The 24971-nt window shown below is 37.9% G+C and overlaps 1 protein-coding gene and 1 long non-coding RNA gene across 3 annotated transcripts in view; both read right to left on the minus strand.

The window, feature by feature from the left end:
- The window catches only part of LOC310880363 (RCC1 and BTB domain-containing protein 2), a 35700-nt gene extending 20885 nt beyond the window's left edge, over nucleotides 1-14815 (minus strand). Inside the window, exons 1-4 of one of the 2 annotated variants that reach the window (XM_083796061.1) lie at nucleotides 14232-14814; nucleotides 5434-5497; nucleotides 2421-2579; nucleotides 1817-1967 (exon numbers count right to left, since the gene is read on the minus strand). In XM_083796061.1, the coding sequence (XP_083652187.1) occupies nucleotides 1817-1967; nucleotides 2421-2579; nucleotides 5434-5497; nucleotides 14232-14683 (826 nt within the window). In that variant the 5' untranslated portion in view covers nucleotides 14684-14814. Of the gene's footprint in view, nucleotides 1-1816; nucleotides 1968-2420; nucleotides 2580-5433; nucleotides 5498-14231 lie in introns of both variants that reach the window. The other variant, XM_083796062.1, reaches the window with a different exon arrangement.
- A 4162-nt stretch (nucleotides 14816-18977) lies between these two features.
- LOC310893092 lies at nucleotides 18978-24838 on the minus strand. The gene is made up of 3 exons (XR_014578709.1): nucleotides 23921-24838; nucleotides 21255-21309; nucleotides 18978-21133 (listed from the first exon to the last, which is right to left on the minus strand). It is a non-coding gene; the product is annotated as an uncharacterized lncRNA (long non-coding RNA).
- Between the last annotated feature and the right edge of the window lie 133 nt (nucleotides 24839-24971).

The raw sequence follows: 24971 nt of genomic DNA on the forward strand, positions 1-24971 counted from the left end.
TCGTATAGCTGAAAGAAAGGAGATAGAGCAATATAGAAGAGAAAAAGATGAAATGACACGAGTCCCCATTTCAGTTTATGTCTTTGTTACTGAGAGCCAGCCAAAATTTCTGTCTGTGTCCTGGCCCTGTGTTTCCCACTTTTGAAAAGTTCAAATAATAAGCTTTTCATCCCACTGCAATATACATGAAGATGCTTGTAGGAAAAACAATTAGGCAATGCTGCTATTTATTATTTAAACATGCCATTCGTGTCTTGCATTTTGAGAAACATGCTAGTAAAATTAAGAATGCAAGAAATGTCTGACTGGGTTAGGCATCTAGTCTATCTAGTGCAGAATTCTGTTTCTGACTAGCAATAAAAAAAAAAGATACTGTTTAGGGGGAAAATGAACCTGCAGCCCATTCCCCTCATACTTCCCAAGCATTTAGAACCACTAGATTACAGATATTATGAGGCACAACCCTTCTAATTTACTTTAATGTATGTGTATTGGCCTGTTTTGCATGATGCTAACACCTTTTTGTACTCACTTTTTTTCTTTTGTTTTAAATCAGGTATCCTCTTGTTACAATAGCGCCAGATTTAGTGAATAGTTATTCTAATTTCATCTTGTCTACCATCGTCATCATCTTCTACACCTAAGTTACACTGTTATTCCAGGAGATCTAGATTTGACATAGAACTTCTTCAGATCTCTAAAGAGATCACCAGACTCCTTATGTTTTCACTAAGAAGGGTTCCCTCAAAACTAACAAGAGAAAATGCGCTACACTAAACCAATATTTCTCTACAATAACAGGTTGCATCTACTGGCTTTATGCTGTCAAATACAAACAACCTTCTCCTCATTTCATCACTATGAGAATGATAGGAATTAACGCAAGAGTTGTGAAATGCATAAGGACAGTCTGACAGGCAGGTTAAAGGAGTCTGTGTTGAATGGCAGGTAATCACGTGAATGGAGTTATGAGTAAAAGTCATCAAGGATCAGTTCTGGACCTGTTCTTGTGCAATATTTCACTTTATGATCTGGATAAGGAGTATGATGGGATATGAGTAGACCTACCAGCAACAAAGCTCAAAAGAAAATGCAGGTGCATATGTAAAAAGCTTCCAGAATGAGTGGCCCTGAAGACTGGAGAAAATCATGGGGTGTAACAGTATATAAAGAATAGTTACACACAGAGAACATAATTCACCTCACCTACCTTTACTCATCTAATCTAAACTAGTTAACAAGATTTCTTCTCATTAATGGAGACAAATACTAGGCAGGCTCTAAAAGAATCTCACTGAGAACACAACATTAGCCATTTGTCTTCAAAAATAATGTACTTAATAGAGAACAGATCCACAGAAGGGCTGCTAGCATGGTATATGTTTCAACAGAGCGCCAATGAGACAACAGCAAACAAAAAGCTAAAAGGCAATATAAAAGTTCTAAAGCACATCTGGAAGTAAGTACTTGAGGGAAAAGATGCATTTTAGCTGAAGGACAATGTTGGCACAAGAACAGGAGCATAATGTAGCCACTAACACATTTTAAATCCAACCAGAAGTTCCAAATTTAACTTGTGTACTGAAAAATCTTCCAGAAGTAGTAACAAGATCAAAGCAGAGCTTGAGAAACTTACAAAAAGAACTAGCTATGAACAGAAGTAACATGTCATGTTGGCTAATGAAAGCATGTTAGACTTGATAGCCCAGAAGGTATATCCCAATTTTCTCTCTTATGCTCCCAACAGACCTTTAATTCCTGCTTGACTAATTAAAGTTGACCTATCTGAAAAAGCAGTATTTGCATCATACTTTACCTTCTGTAGCAAGAACAACATGAGGACCACTTCCATAACTCAGACAGGCAATCTTTTTGCCACACAGAGAATCTAATCTCTTTGGTTCAATAGTGCTTTGGATGTCTCCTGTTCCCAAACACCCACTGCAGTTCACTCCAAGCACAAAAACCTGTTACAAAAGAATCACAGAATCATAATTTGAGTTGGAACAGACCTCCAGAGGTCAACTAGTCCAAACCTCTTCTGAACAGAAGTCTGAATATATCAGTTTACTCAAGGCCATATCCCATTGGGTCTTGAACAACACCAAGGAAGAGATCTCACAAGCTCTCTAGAATTTAACAAGTCTCATGGTATTTTTTTTCCCTAATATTTAATTGGAATTTCCCATGTTCCAACTTGTGTCCATGCATCTCCAATAAATGTCTAGCCCCATCTTCTCTTTATTCTCTGATCATGGTAGGAATCCAGTGCTTTGCATTGCAAATGTCTTAGCAGTAATCAAAATGATCAGGTATTCAGCATGCAACTTGTCCTAGGTATACAATCACAGTACTAGCTTTCATAATAACTTGACACATGAACGACCAAGTATGTCATGTTCATACACTTGAACAATTACCTCATCATTTTCAGTTGCATACAACACTTCATTACCAGCACTGCCAAACACACAAGCTTGACGAATTAACTTGAGCTCTTCTTGTGAACAAAGAGAAAAAATTGGCCATTTCCCAACATCCAGCATCTTCAGGGCTGACAACAATGTTGCCTCCAAGACCTGATGTTATAGAAAAATGATATAAAATACCTAGACATAGAGAAATGTATATAAATTTGCATAGTAAAAGGATAAATTCAGAGATATACCACTACAAGCTTTCACAACCACAAAATATATTTTAATTCTAGAACAATAGTTGGAGCAAAGCCATTAAAATAAATAAACTATATCATGATCCGGAAAGAAAGTACCAATACACATGAAGAAAAGTACAAAATAAAAAGTTAAATGCTGCAGTCATATTTTCATTGTACTTATACAACGTAACTGCTAGGTTACAGGATTCAATATACCAGATTTTAATATCAAGGTGTGAAGTATACATCCAAAACTTGAAAATAATGTGTTTTTTCCTCTGATTCTATAATTACTGTTAAGAGGGAAAAAAAAAAGAACCATGTAAGAACTGCCCAAGAATATACTTATATTTAACAAATATATACATTTATTTTCATGCATTAAAAATAGAAACTCAAGAAAACTTGAGAAATTTTTTCCTTTATTCTTCACTTCTGAAATAGTCTGTGTTTCAACAATTATTGAATCTTTGGAAACTTTCTAAGAATATTTCTATTTGTAAGTAAATATATAATAAAAGAAAAAAGATATTTGAACATTCTCCAGCTTAGTCAAGGAGAAATAACAAGTTTCTTGTCAAAGGAAAAGAAAAGTAGCTCTCTCCAGACATTAAAACTAGTCAAGTTAATGTCTGAGTCTCACTCTACATTTCTACTGCTTTAGCATAGCATAAATCAGGAAAATGTTGCAGTATCAAAATTTAGCTGCGAATTTTGCATAGAACATTCATCAAAGTTTCTTTACTAACATTAAAATAAGTTCTGGGTGTGAAGAAAAGTATTATTAATTGCCAGCTCTGAAGATAAGTAAGAACGGTTTTTGCCTATCATGGCATTATGTAGTTCACCACATAACAGCAAGGACTGCATGATTTGCTTACATCTAGGAAGTAGCAGACCTACAAAATGAACTGTCACAGAATACTTTTTTTTTTAACCTCTGACTGAAACAGAGATATGAATAAATTCTACTTTAGAGTCATCTGTGTCAGTCTTAAGTATATTGCTTTTTTGACTAATATCACTTACTATGAAAAAATGTTCACAGAAGCACAGATAAAAGGTTTGAAACTAGAGATAAATCCCTAAAGAAATTGTGAATTTCAACCTTTAAACAAATATACTTCTGAGGAAGGAGAAGGAGGGTTGGTCGCGTTCCATTAAAAAAAAGCTGCGGTCTTGATGACACTAGCTATTTCCCCATCTCCTCACACCAAATAACTAGATTCAGTGACCATTTTCAGCCAAATTTGCAAGTGAAAGGGAAGTAAGATTCAGCTGTTACACAATCCATTTGGCAGTAGGCAACTGGAGAATCATACACATACATTATGAAGTAAGTTAGCAAGTAAGTAGGGCCAAGCCAGTTTAGGAAACGCTGTGTTCCATGACACATAGCAAAATTATAAGAGATGAAGGCTACGTATTCATCTAAAATCAGGATTCATAAATCTGCTTTTCACAGAACAGTTTGTTTCATGTCAAGAGGTTAGCATGAATTTTATGGAAGATTTTAGGGACTTTTAAAGTATGATAACGAGTAGCAAAAGCATCACAGACTAGTCAATTGCATTAACAAAACTGCATTCCACTTTTGCTCAAGACTGATGAAGCCACAGTTTCAAAAGGACGGTCAGGGTGCCCTTCAATTTTAGATTCCCTTACCAATGCCTCAGCAAAATAAGCTACTGGTTTCTTTAAAATGTGGGCTATAAATTCCAAGTACACAGCAGATGACTGAGCACCCATTCATCTTAAAGAGTGAAGTTTTTTTCTGTAATCTCCTTCTACAAAGAACTCCTGTCCTACCCTCATAATTAACAGGTTACAAAAAAAGAAAAAACTGTAGCATTTCTTAACATTAAAATCATACTCTGAAAAAAGTACTATAAAAAGCACCCAAGAAAAATACTTACAATATTGACTTTTTTTTTTTTTTTTTTTTAAATAGAAGAGTTATTAACGGACTTTGTCAGACTAAAACATAATCTAAATCCTGTCTCTGGAATCACTAATTTCATCCAACTTAGTAAGAGACATTCTTTCACTTTTAAAGATTTTTTCCCCTTCCTCACTTTCCATCATATTTTGTCCCCCCAAAAAAGAGAGCTTGAAGAATCAGCCTACAATATTTATGTCCCATCAGTGATTAGTTCCCTTGTTATATTGCACAGGTTCACGGAAGACAGAGCTAGACAAAAATTTGAGATTTCAAATGAACCAGCTACCTATCGCAAAGGTGTATCAGCTATGTCTCCAATATCCCCAAAATTTCACTTGACCTCATCAATCAGTCTAAAAGCTGGTTATTCAGTTCTGTCATACAGATCACCTTAACAAGGCACTATCATTAAGCTCAAAACCTAAATGATACGTTTCGTGAAGTTTTACACACAGGGTTTTCAAAGAAAAAGAAAGAGAAAAACGGGATTGATTTTTTTCATCGTATTATGCTACAAAAGTTAATTCTTACAAGTTCATCTTGTTGAAACATCAGGCTGAAACAAGTAACTTTAGAACTTAATTCTAAATTACACCAATGCTGTAAGACAAAGGAGCAATTCAACCCACTTCAAATGAATGTATTGTTCTTCTAACGATTTGTGGATCACATAAGTAACATTTCTTTTCCAACTATCATTTTATACCTAGAGTTTTGGTTTTAAGTTTATCTTGAAAGCTACCAGCATGTACTAAGTTAGTACTAAATGAAACCAGCTTAATCCTCTTGAGTAGAGCAGTATGAAAGTCTTAACACAAAGTCACACTCTGACCTTGGCACTGACTTCTTGAGCAGGAAGAGTTTCATCCTCCATATGGATTTGTGCCTGTGTCCCCCTGCAGAGAGAGAACTGTGGTTAAAATCACCATATCATATTGCTGCAAAAATACTTTATAGAACTATACACACTCCATATTAAGCCAGAACTATTTGCCTGTATTGGGTGAGAAAACAAAAATCATGAAGCTCAGACAATTTCATTTTTATATTTAACTGTACAGTGATCAGTGAGATGGACTCTACTATTCTGTATTCTTACCTAAATAGTAATTCTTGGACAATTATTTATTTTTTTTAATAAGTGGTACAGTTAGTTATTGGAAAGGAAAAGGTTTTAATAAATACAATACTCTAATTTTTTTAATTGTAGTAAAAATAGCTTTAGAACCTTGCTCATGTAATTTTTCAAGACAGTTCTTTCAAAAAAAAGAAAAAGCACACTGGACAAAGCTTTCCATTTCTGGCATAAGCCTTCAAATGTTCTTATTCCAGTTCCATTTTGAAAAGCCTTGTTAGAAAAAAACATTTGGGGCTTTTCAGGTTTACTGAGAATTGTTAGAATGTCCACTTTGTTTCAGAAAATATTGCCAGCTCTGTAAAAGAATTGCATGCTTTCTGTGATGTGCATCATCAGTGGAAACAATTTCCAGATCAGATGTTTCTTCCCACATGAATATGCATGCCCCTGCTATCCTTAAACAATTCCCTACCATAAAGCCATGCAACTCCATTTCCAGTAAAACTGCACAAATTACTAAGCAGCTTTGAAGCTGTGCGGGCTTCTTTTACTCAGCAAGTTGGAAAGTGGTAAATGTCATTTTCTTGGAGGGGCACCGATTCAGCCAATGCTAAAAATCTGTTTACATTTCACTGAAAACAGAATGTCTGGAAAATTCTGATTAGAGGCACAATAACATCCAAAGAACAAGAAACCACCATTTTATTTAGCTATTTTTCAGAAGACTACTACACTTTAAAAGAAGTATCAAATGTAGCTTTATAAAACTAGCTAATGTTATTACAAAACATGTCCCTTATGGAAGCCTTCATCCTGTAAGACCAAGCCCAAAGATGTAGAATATATCAAGTTCATACGATTTAAATATTGTCAGTTTTAAGGATTTAACAAATATGATTTAATTCACTGAATGAAGAAAAAATCTCTTTATTTGCCTTAAATGAGCACTAGTCAGTTACGCTTACACAACTGAACAGAGCCCTGAAGGAACACACATGGCCATTTACCATGCTTTACACCTTAATAATACACGGTAACTTGGTATGCTTTTGCTGTTAAGAAATTTGTTATTTTCTTATTTTCTTCAACATATTTACTTGTTCAGACAATGAGAACGCGACCACTTGATGTTGCGAATGTTATCTCTATTGAAACTAGAAACAACCTGCCAAATTAAGGCCTTTTGCATGACCAGAGCAGGATTGTGTTCCCAAACTGCAGTTCTGAAACGTTTAACGTCAACCACGTCAGCAGTGTTAAGAGTGAAACTGATTAACAAGGCCATGCAAAATTTTGCAGCTTCAATTTCCAACACTGCCTGTCAATGTTGATATGTGTAATCATCTCCTTAGCCACCTTTAGCCTACATGGCTGACAGGTTCTCCAAGAGATTAACTACTAACTATGAATTTTCTAATTTAAGTGAATGTGGGATTCTGTCTCTCTTCTGCAAGCCATTTGATACACGACTCATTCATCATTCTTCGAGTTCTAACATTTTACTTCCATTTCTTCTGTTTAGACAAAAGCACATAGTTTGACTTTAAAAGCAGGTTATCTGCTGGTATAAATGAAGATACATCAGTATGGACCATTCACTTATCTAACAAAAGGATCTCCGGCCCACTAATTTTTCAGAGCCCCAGAAACATACTGAGAGCTTTGAACTAACTTTTGCAAGAACAGAGATCACTTACATGTCCTCACAATTCAAAAGTGATGTTTTATCTTAAACATAACTATGAGAAAATTACCCTGCAACTCCATTCTTCTAACCATTCTGCAAACATAGGTGCTTTATTTCTGAACAGTCCTACATAGGGTATCGGTACGTAGGATGCCTCAGATGATACCCATTTATTCTTTTATTCAAATTCATTTGATGTAATACAAGTACATACTGATTGTCATGTTTGCATCTGCAAGGGCGTTCTTTGTAAAAAGAGGCAATTGATTTAAGAGTATATATTGAGTATTAGATCCTGAAAACAAAGAAGGACAAAGAAAATATATTAAATCATTAAGCCTACATAACAATCATTCTTATCTGAGTACCTCTAGCATACTAGTGATGATTCATGTTTGCTTACTCTTAGGAATTTTTCCTTCAGAAAAATTACTGTGAAGCAAAGGAAAAACAGTACTTTAATCAAATGTTTAAAGAACAAAACCTTCATATTTGAGTACTTTAGATACAGAAGAAAAATACAGTCCTAGCTATTAGAACCAAGTTTTTAGGGCTGTTCACCTACGAAATCTTAAAATATGCAAATAATTGCTGAAAAACCTTACCTTAGAATAGCTAGTCATTACTTTAAAAAAAAAAAAAAGGCAATACTTTCAAAAGTAAGTAGGTAAGCAAGAAATATTTCTCATGCATTAAAACTTTATATATATATATATTCACTAACTGTTTTTTCAAAAAAAAAATCTAACACGAAAATCTTAAAGAAGAAACTTCATAGTAAATGTCCATGTTTTGAGGAAGTACACAGTGTTTTAAAAGCGTTTACACTGAACTTTCATAAATCTCCTATCTGGAATCCAAGTCCAATATAAGAATCTGGACAGCGTACTCTGGCAGCCTGAGTCAAGTTGTGCAATTTGTAAGTTCTGACTCTGGATTTCTTGCAGCCATGGTATGTGGGTAGACTATGTATGCCTCTGTGGTATAGATAAGATTAAGTTAAGTAACACAGATGCTGGTTCTATTAGCTAAGCTCTATTAAGAGTCTAACCAGACCATTTAATCCTAAATATTTATACAGGTTCACTAACTCATTTGAATGTAAACATGCTTGTAGATTCTCTCTCTAGGAACTTGGCAAGCAAACGTTTTTTTTTCCTTCCCAGAACCCCACTTAGTATTTCCTCGCACTTAATTTCAGCATTTCTGAATCTCATCTGCTGAATCAAAGGTCTGTCTGGAGCTTCCTCCCCCAATAACTCTAACCAAAGGCCTTGGAAAGAGTAGAAGGAAAAAGTCACAGAAGAAAAAGGACTTGCTGACACCTTTAGGAAAGGGACCTAACCTTGCCTGATATTGTTGATTTCTCAGCAGCCATGTGCAGGAAAAGTCATGAAACGATGCTAAATTGTTCAACTGATCTTGCAGGAGAGGACAGAACAGTAATATTATTGACAGCTACTCCCACTGAAGAGGTTACATTCCCTTTCTGGGAAGACATGAGTCTATTTTCAAAATTATCATCCTTGTTCATGTACAAACACTGAAATGTCACTACCCTGTCTAGTGCCGACCATAAACTGACAGAACTCAGATCTTCATTTACTCCTCCACTGATGCAGCATTTTCCATGACCAAGGAACTGCAGACCCTGGCAAACAGTAAGTGGTTGTTTGAAGAGCTGCCATCTCCAACGAAAGCACACTCTTTTCTCATTCCCTACTTGCTTCTTGACACCGTACTGTGACTTCTTGGCTTCTGATGCAAGCTCCACTGGCTGCCTACTAATTTCAAGAGCAAAAGTACATGCAATTTGGAGGCTGAATCCAAGAACCTCTGAAAGACTGCAGTCTTGACAGTCTGAAAGCCTGACATCCTTGACCTTGTGAAGTAGGTAACTGCTACAGAAATTTCTAATTAAAATGACCTAAAATAAGACAGCCTTATTGTCTCACTCTACAGAACCAAAACTTCAGCCAAAAAACATCTAGTCAGATGCTATCTCTCTTTTTAGCACGATAACCAGTTCTGCCTGTTGGCTCCAGGAAGAGACATCCAGTATGACCCCACTGAAATTATCAGAGGTTCATTGAATAGTTTGGGTTGGAAGGGACCTGAAAGACCACCCAGTCCCAACCCCCTGCCATGGGCAGGGACACCTCCCACCAGACCAGGTTGCCCAAAGCCCCATCCAGCCTGGGCTTGAACACCTCCAGGGATGGGGCAGCCACAGCTTCTCCGGGCAGCCTGTGCCAGTGCCTCACCACCCTCCGAGTCAAGAATTTCTTCCAAATATCTAATCTAAACCTCCCGTCTTCTAGTTTAAAGCCATTCCCCCTCGTCCTATCACTCCACTCCCTGACAAAGAGTCCCTCCCCAGCTTTCCTGTAGGCCCCCTTTAGGTACTGGAAGGCCGCTATAGGGTCTCCCCGAAGCCTTCTCTTCTCCAGGCTGAACAACCCCCAACTCTCTCAGCCTTTCTCCAGCCCTCTGGTCTCGTTTGAATAGGTCCATGTCCTTCTTACATTGGAGCCCCATTTACATGCAGAATGATTTATTGGAGCTAGATGCTTGAAATCTATACGTGAAGGCTTTTTTTTTCTTTCCCAGTAATTTCATCATCCCAAAATAAATTAATTGAGATAAATGAAAGCAGTGCAGGATAAGATACAAACAACATACAACAAGGGAACACGGACATACCAAAGCAAGGAAGTTAGTGGGAATACTGTTTTATAACCCATGCTCAGCACTGCCCTTCAATTCAGCTTTAGTACCGTGGTGGTAAAGAACAAATATATCAGGGAAAAATGTTTTGAAATAAGTGAGAAGGCAGGAAAGAAAACAGATGACATGACCTTTCAACTCTTTGATGGTTTAAAAATAAGTGTCAGGATCTGGTGCGAAATTTCTGCCCTAAGTGACAAAATTGCTCTGAAACTCATATGAAGACTCCTGGGACACCTTCCCCTCACCTCAAAAACAAAACAAAGCAAACAAACAAACAAAAAAAAAACAAAACACCCCAAACCTTGGAGCTTTTGGTTAGGAAGAAAATTTGATTAATTTGATTTTTGTAAAATTCAATAGGACTTTTGTAAGTCCTATAGAAAACAGATGGTAAGACACACTGCCCATATTAAGCTTCTTTATTTCTTCCATCCCTATTCTATTTTTCCCCCCTTAGAACTGTTGTCTCTCATCGTCATTGATGTAGAATGGTGTATTGTTTACCAGGGAGCAGCAAGCGTGGAACTGACTGGAAAAATGCATCGTCATCTACCAGAGGGAAAACGCTTAAAGCAGAAGAAACAAATCTCAAATTCTTTTCTCCATTCCACAAACCCTCCAGTCACCCTGAAAAAATAATTTGAAAGCTTTGGGCATCCATCTACTTGACTGGAAAAAAAATTAAGATTTGAATGAAACAACTAAAAACTATTAAGGAACAGAAAATATATAACAAACAAAAAGCAGAAGTACAAAGATTAGAAAATAGTCTTCAGCAAATCTATGTTGAAATCTCAAGGTTGGCAGCTAAAAAAGCCTGATTAAAAGGTGTTGATCACAAAATATTTTTAAATTAAAGTATTTTCACTCTTTTATATAAGAGCAAAAATACCTTTTGAAGGCAATCAAATGTTTCAGATAATGGAAAATGAATGCACAAACTACCTTCAATGCTGAAAACCATGATAGGAGCATGCTAGAGTCATTTTCACATAATTAGTGGTTTACTTTTGCATTAAAAGAAAAAAATATATAATGAGCATTATCTCCAGATCTTCAGGTGTATTAAAATAATCAAACAATTTGTTAGACAGTTTCTTGGGGACAGGATGTTATTCCTGTATCTAAATTTAATATAATCTAAATCTAACCTGAGATGCCAAAGAAAAATATTTGCTTTTTTAATATGGCCGATTCCAGATTTTCAGAAAACTAACATGAAAAGCTCTTTCTCTTTGCCAAATTTCTAGCCAAACTCTGAACACTCTTCAGTTCCTGTAATCCATACAGAGACAAACCTAATAAAATATTAACAATGGATGCAATTATTAGCTCTTGTCCATTTAAAATACTGCATTTAATTTACCATATTACCGTTTTGGTAGAATTGAAACTTATATTGATTTTTCATTTTGACTTGAGAGTTCAAGGAACCAGCTTCAGGGAAATGAAAGTATTCTGAAGATTTGGTTTTAAAATACCTTTATTAAAAATATCAACCACGTAGCATAGCAAATGAATGCAAAATAATGCAATAAAATATGTGAAAAAAATAGAGAGCATTTCTTTTTACAACCTTAATGAATCTTAGTTCAGAAAATGTTTAAGGTTTAAGAATTTAAGAAATACTAACAGTTCATCAAGCTTATCAGGATAAACAATGTATAATGCAGACGTTAAGATGCATTGCAACTACAAGTGGGAGCCTGATGACACCAGTTCAATGCCATAGGAACAGTATGTCAAACAAGGGTCTTTATTTTATCATGTAATCATAAATATGTCATTACATTAATACAAAACCAGCAAGCAAATGCACTTACTTCGTTATGCCTCCTCTAATGGGATTTCACCTAGCCGAAATTGTTATTAGCCAGACGTTACCTGATTCAGCCAAATTTTGAGCCATGTATCAGGTCTAGCTGTTGGATCTTTGACCTCACATCCTGCTCAATCTGTTGAAGAGGAAAGCTCCTATAGTTCTAACCTCCAACCAGTTCCTTACGTGTCCAAGGAAGGGCCTTCTATGCCTTCTAGCCCCATTTAAGCTAAAAGCTTTAATTTATAAAAGGTACCTTCTAAAACATTCTATGCCTTAATTAAAACAACAACAAAAACAAAATAAATAAACAAGCCCGTAAGCATTATTAAACCACATCTGGCTCTCTTTTCTACATTCATTGCGTAGATTTAGCACAGTCTTTCTGCACACTGGGTCACCAAGAGTGGATTTTTTTCAAGACTATGTCTAACAGGACCACAGCATGAACTGGTGGCCGTACTTAGACCTCCCTGTAACACTGGGTACTTGCAAGAGTGTTTCCCATGAACCCAGCACAAAAGGCCAGGCAGGGCTGAAGGACGGTGCAATATGCATCTACCATGTAAATATAAACGTATCATCTAAAATAGATATACAAATAATGGATATTCTATACCTGGATCTAAGAATTCAGATTGTTTAAACTTTGATAGTTATAGCTGTCTGCATAAAAAAAGATATATTTTACAGAAGGGAGAGAGACAACAGTAAATAGAATTTGCACATGAAAAAAAATTTAGCAGTATTTCTCGGTGAGTAAATGACTCTAACTGTCCAGTTGGGTATTTCTTTAAGAGTCTTCTGAAATTGTAAGTGACCAACAAAAATAGCAAGAGTATAGGATTAGACATAGCAGATAGAAGTTTCCCAGCTCTTAAAAACTAATCCAGAGACAAAATATTGTTCCTTAATGTGTTTAAGCATCTAATATTAAATCTACTTGCTGCAATAGTCTCCAAACTGTAAGACATCTCATGCAACGTAAGGCCAAGGTTATTTTATTTCAACTTTATCACCTAGAGGTCTTACTTCTATTTTCATTTTTACTTAGATGATTACACAAGCTTTAAAAACACTCACCTATAACTAACTCAGACTAACTTTGGACAATTTTCACTTCATCACTACACTTTATTTCCTGCAGCTTTCTTTGCTTATCCGTCCTTTTTCTATTCTTTATTCCAAAACATTCTTTTTGAGATAAGTAACAGTTTGGCAGACCTTTTTTCTTTTTTGGATATTAATTCCAAACAAACTTTACCTTTGGCATAAAACAAGTTCATACCTTCTTTACCTTCAGGGCCCTCAGGACTCAGTGCAACTGACATCACGAATTAAGCCTCTTGATTTTCAAAGTTGGCCCTCCCGAGATCATGAATTTCAACCTTTGTTTAGGCCTGTATTGTATGTCAATAATCAAACTACAAATGTGATCCTGGATTGAAAGCTCTTCCCAGAAGTTTTCACACTGAGAAACGGGCAATTCAGTGCCTGTTCAGCAAGCTTCGAGCAGTTCTGTGTAAGTGGACTGCTGTATTTCCTTCCAAATGATGATGTTAACAAGCCCACCTATGATAAAATTCCTGGTATTTTCCTCTCAGCAAGCACTATCCTCATTGAAATCCAGCTTTTCTGGTCTATAGCAGACACCATCAAAAGATCCTATATTCTTTTCCCCATCAAAGCAATGATAAGCTTGATTATTTTTTATCCACACAGCCTCTTCCTGTTGCTTTACTGCCCACCGCATCATTACCACCAAGTGTCACTCTGTCACGTTTATTTCTCCCCAACCCCACATGCAGCAGGGTCATTATTTCTCCACTTTTCCCTTACCCGTGCCTCCTTTCACACCCTCCACCATTACTTCACCCCCAAACCAATCACCAGTTCACCCCAGCGGGTCACAACGATGCACAAAAACCATCCGTAAACAGACTTTATTCAGTTTGCAACCACACTACGATCCCCGTGCTAACTGCACCCTCTTATTTGTATTCAACAACACGAGAAACCCAATCTCTAGAAGGAACCACAATGGAAGTTCGCCCGGGAAAGCCCACGACGCCCCCTCAGCGGGCAGCCCCCAGATGCCGTCCGGGCGGCGCGGGGCGGGAGGCGCAGCGCCCGCCCTTTCCGTCCCACCCTCCCCCGCCATGCCCGGCGGCGGCTGGCGCGGGGCGGGGCGGGGCGGGCGGCGGCCGTTGGGGCGCCGCGCACCGGTCCCAACCGCCGCTCCCCTCAGCGGGGCGGCTCTGCCCGGGGGACGGGGAGGGAAGGGCGGCGGCGGGCTGCTTGCTCCGTATAGCTTACCTTCCCCGCAGGCGGCGGCTCCTCCTCCTCTTCCTCCTCCTCCTCCTCCTCCCTGCAGTGGGGCTGGGGAGGGTGCAGCCGCTGTCAGGCGCCTCCTCAGCCGCCAGGAGGGGGAGGGAAGGGAGGTAGCGCCTCCCCGGGATCCTCCTACCGCAGCCGGAGCGGGCAGCCGAGCCAGGCTTAGCTGGGGCGGCCCCTCGGGGCTGGGAGTGCGGCTGCCGCCGAGCTGAGGCGAGGAGAGGCTGAGAAAACACACCCCATCTCTTCTCTGAGGCGCATCGCTTTTGGTGATGTGGGCGCCTTGAGAAGAGCTGGGTGCTCGAAGCAAGCACGGCACTGAGGGAGAGCGCACAGAAACACTTTTCCTCCAGCTGTTGCCTCGGCCTACGTGCAGTTGACAACGTCACGTAGTGAGAGACATGTTCAGGGATGATTATGAGAACACCAAGCATTGTGTACTATTTGTATGTGCAATAAATTGTTAAAATTATTTTTCCAAGAGAAATGAAGGGACGTAACTATTTTTCTATTTCTCTTACAATATGTGTTTAAAGTTTATCTCTCCCTTAACAGGATAGCCTAAATGTTTTCTGAAGGTAGCATCCATGTTCTTATTGGTCATATCTCCTACCTTCAGTTTGATATACCCTGCTTCCTTGCTGTGGTATGTTCAGAGACCTTTGCTGTTTTATACAATAACATTGTTAGATTTTTCTTGTGGGAACCTTATTCAGAAGAAGAAAGAAATGTGGCGTAGGAGCTAGCGCTCTGACAAAAATGAAACTCCTTTATCACCTGGGGAAGGTCTCAGTTTTTTTTTTTTTTTCAGTCACGATAATCACAATTCATAATATAATCACAATTGATAATCACAATCACAGATCAATAGGCAATTTTCAAAAAATGAGGCTTGTGTAAGTATGTAAAACAGCCAAACCTGTCTCTGCAGTTACCGAAGGAGCAGAGACTCCATTCTCCATGCTTGCTATGCTGTGTGATGGTCTCATGTGATGTGCTTCACGTGCCTTGCCTCCAGTCCTTCATACGTAATACGGGAAGTGCCCGTACCACCACAGGGTCTACCAGTGCTCTTCCCTAATGTGCTCCCCTAATGCATGTGTGTTGTCTGTCCCTAACTGCAGTGCTCTGTGGAGTATCCATCTCTTTTTAGTTTGTCAGCTGGAAGTAAAGATACTACACATCAAAATACGTTCAGTGTTCCCAATGCATTTTAATCTGCAAAGGGTCTCTGTTTTCTGCTTTGCTGGCTCAGTCAGCGCTTTGCTGGCTCAGTCACTGTGGTTCTTCCAAGATAATTGGAAGTGTTTTTCCCTAGGAATGTTTTCTTCATTCGAATGAGATATCAGTAATGATTTGTGTAGAGTGTCAGCAGATTTTGGGGGTGTTGGACTCAATGACGACAGTAATGTGTTGCCCCATAGTTTTGTTCTCTCTTTATGTAGAATAAAATGATCACAGTAAAACACAATACAATTTATTGTCTGTTGCCATGTTCATTTCTCAGTTTCCTGTTTTCTTGAATCCATTTCAGGGGAAAAAGGTTGCCGGAACTCAGATGCATGTGTAAATGTAAAAATATACCTGATAATGTCAGTCTAGCAGACAATGGTAACAAGCTATTCATTTTCAGATTGGCAGAAAGACAAGCATTTTTAGTAGAAGCAATTGTTCCCTAAAACAAGTTTAATTTTGGGCTGCGAGCTGTTTATTGATTCTTCGGTGTACGTTGTAAAACAACATTGGATATTTTTCTAAAAGTTATGCTTTATTTAACCAAAAGAACACTGTACTGTGTTAGGCTGAAGGTCACACTTGGTGGAACAGATGGTGTGCTTGACCCATTCAAACAAAATTGGGTTTAATACAGTGAAGCCCTTAAATCTAGAAGCAAATCTACAAGCAAAGAGTCTGCATTTGAAACATTTTGCTAACAGATTGTCGGTGAACAATAACTGAAAGTGTGAAAGTAAGAAATGCTAACGTCATTTCTGAATGTATAAAAAGTGAAGCAAATAGAAGTTAACAGGAAATTTGCCTCCAGTAATTATTAGAAACCAACTAGTGGGAAACTGCACATAAAGCTACTATATATTTTGATAGCGAAGTTGAAAATGTGATAGGTTGCACGGAGATGATCAATGGTTTGAAAACGAGAGATGCTTTAGAAGGTGATTAGTTTATGAAAAACAGTTTATTATTTAGATTACAGTTTATAGGTTCTTTGTAATGAGAAAACATTAAGTATTGAGTGGTGTTTTAATTTAATGGGAAAAAAAAGACATAACAAAAAGAAACGGGGAGAAATTAAAGCCATAATAATATAAATCAGAAATGGAGGACAAATGTCTGACGCTGAAAGTGGTCTCCATTTATTGATTACTTCAAACCAAAAAGCGATTATGTTACTTCTGTCTTTCTTTACATACCGGTTGTTCTACACCTGTCTCAATTTCTTCCTTTCATTTGGGCCATTTCCAGTTTGCTTTTCTTCTTTCCTAAGTGTAGTGCTAGATTTAGAACTCAACAGCAATGAATGGAAGGAAGTATATCTCTGTTTCATCTTACAGACATTCTTTTTATATGTACCAGGACTGTATTTTCTTTTTATCAAATAGCAAAGTATTGTCCTTTGAAATTTAAGCTTTGCATATATTTCTTCTTAATATGTTTTCCAGTTGAATTTTTTGCATTTCCATTTGGTCTTTGGAATAATACTTCTTGGAAGATGACCTGGTTTTCTTTTCTGATTAACTGACATTTATTCTGCTTTTAATTTGACAGTATTATTTTGTACAGTGTAAAAATATGATTAGACATTAAATGAGAACGTAGCAGAGATTGTAAACACCTATAAGTCAGTGAACAGGCTTACTGGTTCCAGCACCAACATACTCCAAACCCATAGGATTTCAGTTACTTTTCCTCAGTACTGTTTTCTGCCTGAAGTTGTTTATTTTTCCAATATTTAACCACCAGTTCGGTACACCAGTTGAGTTTCAGGATGCAAGTTCTCCAAGAAGGGTCCACCTCCCTTTATGGAATATGTGGTCTGGAAACCTTCCAGGAGGCACTGGGCAAATCTGTAGGCTTGAGCTGTCGTAAATGGCTGCCGCAGCGTAGTGATGTGGAGCCTCACAGATACATCCCAGATACATCCCCATCACCTTGAACTCACGATAATCTGATTCTCAAAATCAATTACACAATTCTGTCTGGAATATTTCAGAACAATGAAACAGTTACAGACTGATCTCACATTCCTCAACAGATCTCCCCGAAGAATTTGAAGCACTGGGAAGGGTTTCTGTACTTCCTGGGTGATGAAAGCTTTGGACTAACATAATTTTGGAGTTTGCTACAAAATTATCAAATGTTGTAGTTCTCATTCAGTAGTTAAAGCCTCTGTATTTGAGCCCAACTACTGCATTACTGGGCAGAGGTGGTAATGGTAGAGACTTGTTTTGCTAAACAGTTGCCAAATAAAATACTTCAGTAAACCTTTTGTCGTATTTCTTCTTCGACAGCCTGTCATCAGGAAGTGAGAAAGCTAAGAGTATTTTCAGGCCAAAATAAAACCAGCTTCCCACCTCAATGGCAGGGTTCCCATTACCTGTGTTGTGGGTTTGGGGATGACTTTTCAGTTGTGTGCATCGGGGAAACTACTGGCGTCCTCAGTTATTACCACGAGAGGCCTGCGTCAGCCTTTGTGGAAGCAAAATAATGTGAGTGCAAGGCAACCATAGGCCGGTAAGTTCTGTCACCACATGCGAGATTAGAGGATGTTTGAGATTTTTATGACTGCTTTCATATAAACTTGTTAGACCTGAAGACACAGCAAGTTAAAGAAAGGGTAAGTGTCCCAAAAGCAGATGTTTAACAAGAGCTGTCTTTTTCTGTTGAACTAAGATTGAAAAAAGCACTTACACATTTTAACATGCTTTGGGATAGGTTACATTCTTGTCAGTAAAAAGAGCCTTAGCAAATAAAGGCTAAGAAACCTCAGTTATGCTGGTGGATCCAAGAATTTTCAAGCTTGTGAAACCTGTTTTTGTGCTCTGATCACAGCTGTGCTTCATTTCAAGGGAAGACCTGGGCATGAAGCAGCGTCCCTTTTGGCTCATCCTTTCTCCCTTCTGCTCCACGCCTTGGTTTCTAGGACAGGTAGCCAGCAGGCCAGCGTGCAGATTGGTCAGGGAAAATGGAACAGTCGGACTCCTGGAATGTGCTGCAGATCCACCTGACACTCGGTAGAGACTTGGCCAAAGTAGTCTGGGACTGCGGCTTAAGTGATTTTGTTAATTCTCGCTCTCACTGCCCTAAATGCTTTGTTTGTAGCCTGTTTGGTTTGGACATCCGAAAAGGAGTAGCTGCTGTCTTGATAAAGACCTTGCATCATCCTGTCTGTCATTCAGATCATCTTACCTGAAGAATTTAGGGATGGTGGTAGCAACAGCCAAACGTAATGTTCCTCAAGAGTCACAAGAAGTTGGCATCATGGTCTTCCATAAGCAAGGAGAAGGCATCACTGTGGTTAGGAGCATCAGGGCAGGAAGGTAAGGGGATCCTTGTGAGAAAAGTTAGGTAAACTTGTTGAAAGTGATAAATCATATTTATCATATAATCCATATATATTAGATAAACCATAGGTCTGTGGGCCAGCAATTGGAGAGACCGTGACTGTGCTACGTTTCCCTAGGGAGCGTCAATCCTCTGTGTGTGTGTAACTGTAATTTGGTAGAGTTCTTCAAGCCCAAGTAGCCTGCAAGTAGGATAAGAGATCTGGGAGCTAGCTATCGTAGGGATCATAGGTCCGTGGGCTCCATGTAGAGATGAAAGATCTACAAGTTGCCTCACAGAGGGCCCATTGGTCTGAGCCAACCACCAGTGAGACCAGGGGCCCTGAGATTCAGCTACAGGGTAGACTGTAGGTCCGGACCAGCTGCCACTGAGATTGTTTCTGTTTGTGCTTACAATGAGAAGAGATCTAAATACCAGCAGACTATGAACCTTGGGGATTTGTATGCCCAAGTGCCAGCAACCGAGGAGAGCAGGAGATCTGGAACCAGCTATAGTGACTGAATGTCCATGGACACCTGCGTGTATATGTCTGGACACTGCTAGCAGTCTTCAACCCTAATCCGACAGAGGAGAGGAACAGGATGGAGCAGTTTGTGCCATTCATGTTTGTGTGGTGCTGGAGCTGGTAAGGCACTGCTCTCTGTCTGTTGATCTGTGTGGTCAGCCACGTGTGTGTACTGCGTGTGTTTTGGTGTGCCTTGGAAGCACGTGCTCAGCCTTGCTATTGCCTGAACCTCGGGGCATGGAGCTGCAGTGCCCTCGCATCTGCTGGGCCACTGGATTCAGCTATCTCTGACAGACATCTCAGAGATATCTCTATCTCAGACAGTCCTAAATGACTCCCTTTTATCATTGTAGAGAGAAATCTTGGCATCAGTGGAGTCGGTAGCAAAATGCTGCTTTACTTTTTCTTCAAATTTCGCTCATTTTCAAATAAACATTAGATATTAACCCTATATTCTTATGTTCGTATTATCTAAAGGTATTAGGAATTTCACTTAATTACCATAAAGTTAGGTCATCGAATCCATTTCAAATGCAATGCCAATTTCCCCCTAAATGTCTGTCTGGTAGTTAGGCTGGTTCTCACTGTCAATATTCTTGCTTCTGACAGCAGGTAGATGCAAAACAGATTTTTTCATTCTGTTTTCTGGAGATAACTTTACGGTAACAGTAGAAAGTCAGTCAGTCTCCTGTCATGATTTTTTATGGCCTTGCAAATACTTTAAGCCATTCCAGAACTCCTCCCACAGGATGTAGACATGTGGCTACTTGAGCAACTCAAACAGTTTATTTGAAGCAGAGATATTGATCGGATTTGGATTTCACATCTTGAAGAAGACAATTTAGTTTCTGTCTGTTTCTAGATTAATAAATTTATCCTATGCCTAAATTTGTCCTATGCCTAAATAATACCTTTAATTGGAGAAGTTGACACCGATGACCAAAGACTACTTATAGTCACAGTAGATCAATACAGCAAGTCATTTTGCTGTAACAAAATGGTTTACTGTGGTTAAGTAGCTTTATCTTGACTGTTTTGCTTTTTAATGTTTTTCTTCTCAAATTGACCAAGATCCTAGCAATCCTTTAAACTCTAATTGCATTATCTTAGTTCTGCCCTGCTTTGTTCACTTCTACTTGCCCTGTAGTTTTATTAATACTCTACTGCCATAAACTAAAATAAAAATAGCAAAAATAGTAGTGCTAGCCTTTTTTGTTTGTTTGTTTGTTTTGTCAGAAAAGAAACCATGCCCTTTTCTTGCTATGGAGAAAGATTCAAAGGAATATTGTTATCAGCTCCCTGTTATGGGAGCTCAAGAAAGTTGTGGAACAGCTGCAGAAAGTTGTTTTTCAAGAAATTTGTAAAACAACTAAATAGTTCAATATAAGTTAAACTCAATGAACACTTAAAACAGGCTTGGGGAAGAACTGAGTGAGTAGGGCTTATTAAACTGAAGAAGAAAGGATTGAGGGAAAATGGAGTAACAGTTTTAAGAATGTGAAATTTTATTGTAAAGAGGAAGGAGATTTACTTTTTTGTTCGGAATGATCAGGAGAAAAATTGAAATAAAGGAGATAATTTTGCTTTGGCAGTAGGGAAAAATACTCTCAGTAATAATAAGGAACTTGGGTATAGATTGCCTGGTGAAGTTGTACAGTTTCTACCATTAGAGATTGTATATCAGAATAAAATAACTTTTGTTGATTCTAGTTCAGCTGATGGTAGTCAAACAGATGACCTTTTGAGTTCCATTCCATTTCTAGGACTCCATCGTTACTTCCATTTACTGGAATACAACCTGAATTTAAGATATGAACAAATAGCTGTTTTTAATTAAAGCAAAGTCTGTTTCATATAGATAATAAAAAGATTACTTCACAGTAATCCAATTATTCAAAATACTTGAGCAATTTTGGTACCTGAATTCCTTTTAAATATCCATCGCCATCCACTATTCTTTTTTTGGGTTGGGATCTTTTAAAAATGGAATAAACTGTCAGTTAATCTTCAAACAGTTGATAGAGCAACAAGTCTAGAAAGAATGATATATTTTGCTTCCATGTTCAGTAATGTCTTATTAGGTTAGTCCTGTCAAATCTTTGTTCATATCAAAATGTCAGTTTATTATTATGTTTTAAACAAATCAGATTTTCCTTGTTTTTGAAAAAAATCATGATTAGGGAAATCTAATTCTTCATTATTTTCATTCTGAATAAACATTTCAATACGTAATCCCTGGTTCCTCTTTACTTTGAGTATAGCTCTGTAGACGTCTTTATCAGTGCTGTTTTTCAGTCTACTTCATCCTTTCCATATATACCAACATAAATAATACTTTACCATCAGTGTCAATGAGAGAAGGGACAGGGCTTTGCTACCTGCATGATTACAATGCTTAGATATTACATAGGTAAAATTAGCTTTAAATTATTTTTTAATGTTTGAAGTTCATGTTTATCAACTTGTTCATGTTTAATGAATGCCCATGTTAATTCTGAAGGTGGGTTTCTTTTTATGTTACATCGTAGTTTATACAAAGAAGAAAACAGGAAACAAAACAGAAGTGTGACTGCTATGATTTTCTATAGCACTGTTATTTAATTCCTTGCAAAAATTCTATTTCTAGCACCACAAACTTTCTTTTTCCCACAAAAAAAAATGTTGCAGACAGGAAATGTTTTGGATAGTGTAACAAAGTTTCCTGATAAACATTTTATCTCAGCTGGATAACCATTTCCTGTTGGTCGGATTTGCTATAAGTATTGTCATTTTGTTGTCTTCCTTACTATAATTAACACACATATATGATCTGGCTAAGTGTGTTCATCCTGTCAAACAAAGGTTTCAGTAAAGCAGACGTGGTTATAATGCGATGCAAGAATTTATATTGTCCATTTCCCATCATTTAAACTTTGCCTGTAACAATAAATAAAATAGCAAAACACGTGGGACATTCTGGGAACTGGGAATTCCCAGCAGGGTGGAGGTTTCTCAGTATTTCAAATAAAGCGTTTTTTGCTGTGGTTGCAGTAAGCTTCTAAAGCAGTCTTTGATTAGAAGGTGGGACTTCATGGAGAATCTGATTGTTCAGTGCTAACTTGGACTTGAATTGTCCTGGAAGCGTATCAGAAGAATTTTGGCACTTTCTAAACAGCTTCAAAGCATCATCCTTGCAAACTAATATTAAAATGAGATGACATTTAAAAATTTACCCTATCAAAATATCATGTTTTCCATCAACAGAACCACCTTTGCCATTTTTGGAGTTACCTGGTTACTTTAATGATAAGAGACAGGCAGTATCACTTAAATATAGCTGATTCTGATTCTCATTCACACAAAGATCATAAGTACATTTGGCTACGCCTCTACTAAATAGTAGATGGCCAGGACACAGACTTTGGCCATGAAGCCTCCTGGCGTAGCCTAGCTAACGTCCATATTATTTAAGGCTGTATTTCCCTTCAGATCAGACTGACAAATTGATGTTGTGTAGCTCTTGGCCCTGGAGCTGCTCTGTGCTGTTAAACATCCTGTGGCCTTCAGACATAACACTTACTTATGGCTGAGGTTTTTTTTTTTTTTTTTTCCCAGTTCATTGTGTTTGAATGTGGCTGTTTATTACCTTTTGTTTAAAAGTTTGATCTACACATGGTGAAACACAACACGTGATTTCTTCCGTGCAGTTTTTCAAGAAAAATAAAATTAAGGCAAGTTACTGAAAGCATGTAGTATTTGAAGGTGCAAAGCCTGCTGAGATGGTGCTGAGGTAGACTTTAGGGAGCAGAATGGGAGCAGTGCTCACCGTAGAGCCCACTGGGAGCAGTGCTCGGTATGCACTATCCCTGAACTGTGCTAGTTGGCACAGGTCAAATCTGCCAGGAAGTCAGCTAACAAAGAGTCTGGATGTTCTAAGGTCAAGTGTTCAGCCTGTGTGTCCATGTATGATGAGTTCATGGGGTTTAACTACGGCTTTGTCCTAGCTTTATTTCTGTCAGACCTGAGGAAAGAAGAATGTGGAGAAGGAGGCTTTAGACAAAGGCACGTGCATAAGATTGAATTTAAAAATACGTGATTATTAGTCTGTTGGGGGTAGATACAATTTACTTACACATCCTGGAGGTATCCTCAGTAAATTATTCAAGGAAACAGAATATGAAACAGAGCGAAAGGTTTCTTTCTTTTTTTTTTTTTTTTTTAAATGTTACGCTAGAAGAGAGTGAATGAAAGTGTTCTTGCAAAATGTTGATCCAAGACATGCAACTCAGGGCTGAATTCATAAGCATCTGAAAGAAGATGACATTGATGTAATCATCTGTCTGAAGATGTGTGTAAAAAATTATTTATTTATTTTTAAATTCACAGCATTAGACTAACAATTCAAACAAAAAGATATTTTCCTCACAAAGTGCAATTCAACCCACAAAACTTCCTGTTACAAGATTCTGCAAGTGTTAAAAGTTTTCATGAAGAAGTCATGGGAGAGCAATCAACTGAGATTGCTCAACAGAGACTCAGGAAGTCTCTGAGATACAAACGTTTGAAGGCTACGACAATATTTAAGGCAAGTTTTATGTTTACTTACCCCATTCTTTTCTTATAATCTCTGCCAGGGAACAGACTTTGTCAGTGCTGGGGAGAAAACACTGGGTTTGGTAAAACTTTGACCTGACCCCCAATGGCCCCTCTTTCATTCTCTGTCCTTATGTAGAGGATGTTTTAATTATGCTTCTAGCTTTTGAGATAACACAGATAGGCGCTTTTTTCTTCCTGTGAGGAAATGCTCAGTGCTTTCTGGGATTGGGGCTTTTTGGTGTTTTGTTTTTAACGGAAGCACTGTTGCTGTTTGTTGATGTGAGGACTATTCTCTATTAAGGTCAGAGGGACTGAAGATTTTGTACGAGTCTAGGAAATGTGATGCAAGACTGGTTGGGCAGCCAGGCATGCCCAAACCCACCCCGAGTCATTGAATATGTTTCATATATGCTGTACTAAAATACACAGAAATGAATAGCTTAAAGAAGGAAGCATAACATGTATTCTGTGTAAATGCAAATTACTGTATTGCCACCAGAAATGTGACAGTATTTTACTATATACACATTATAGGGTATGTACACCATATATAGGTGTTAAGACACACTTAAAATGCTACACAAATCAGTGATAGATCAGCTCTAAAGATGATCTATAGAGTGTCATACATAAGAGATATACATGAGCATTATTATTAATCGACAATGTCAAAAAATAAAGCAAGAATTCAAAATGAAGGTGAATCAATAAGTCTGGGCCTACTTAGTATCCCTAAAGTATCTGTCTTTATTATCAACCTTAAAATTGCTATTTTTCAAGTTCTTCATGGTCTTACTAACCTGTATGTTGAAAACAAACAAACAGGCAAATAAAAATCTAGTAAATCTAATAAAATACTAGATTAATTCAAACAGTCCAATATCAGATATGGCTGTTGAGTCAACGTGTCTATACAGTATTCAGCACTCTTTGTAGGAAATGTGACATAGAAATAGAATTTATTACTTACTTTTAAAGACATGTTATATTTTCCCCAGAGTGATGTATAACTGTTACTTTTCACAGTACCTGGGGAAGGGAAAGGAAAATAAGCAAGTTGT

This window comes from Anser anser, assembly GCF_964211835.1.
Source record: "Anser anser genome assembly, chromosome: 1".
NCBI lineage: Eukaryota > Metazoa > Chordata > Aves > Anseriformes > Anatidae > Anser > Anser anser.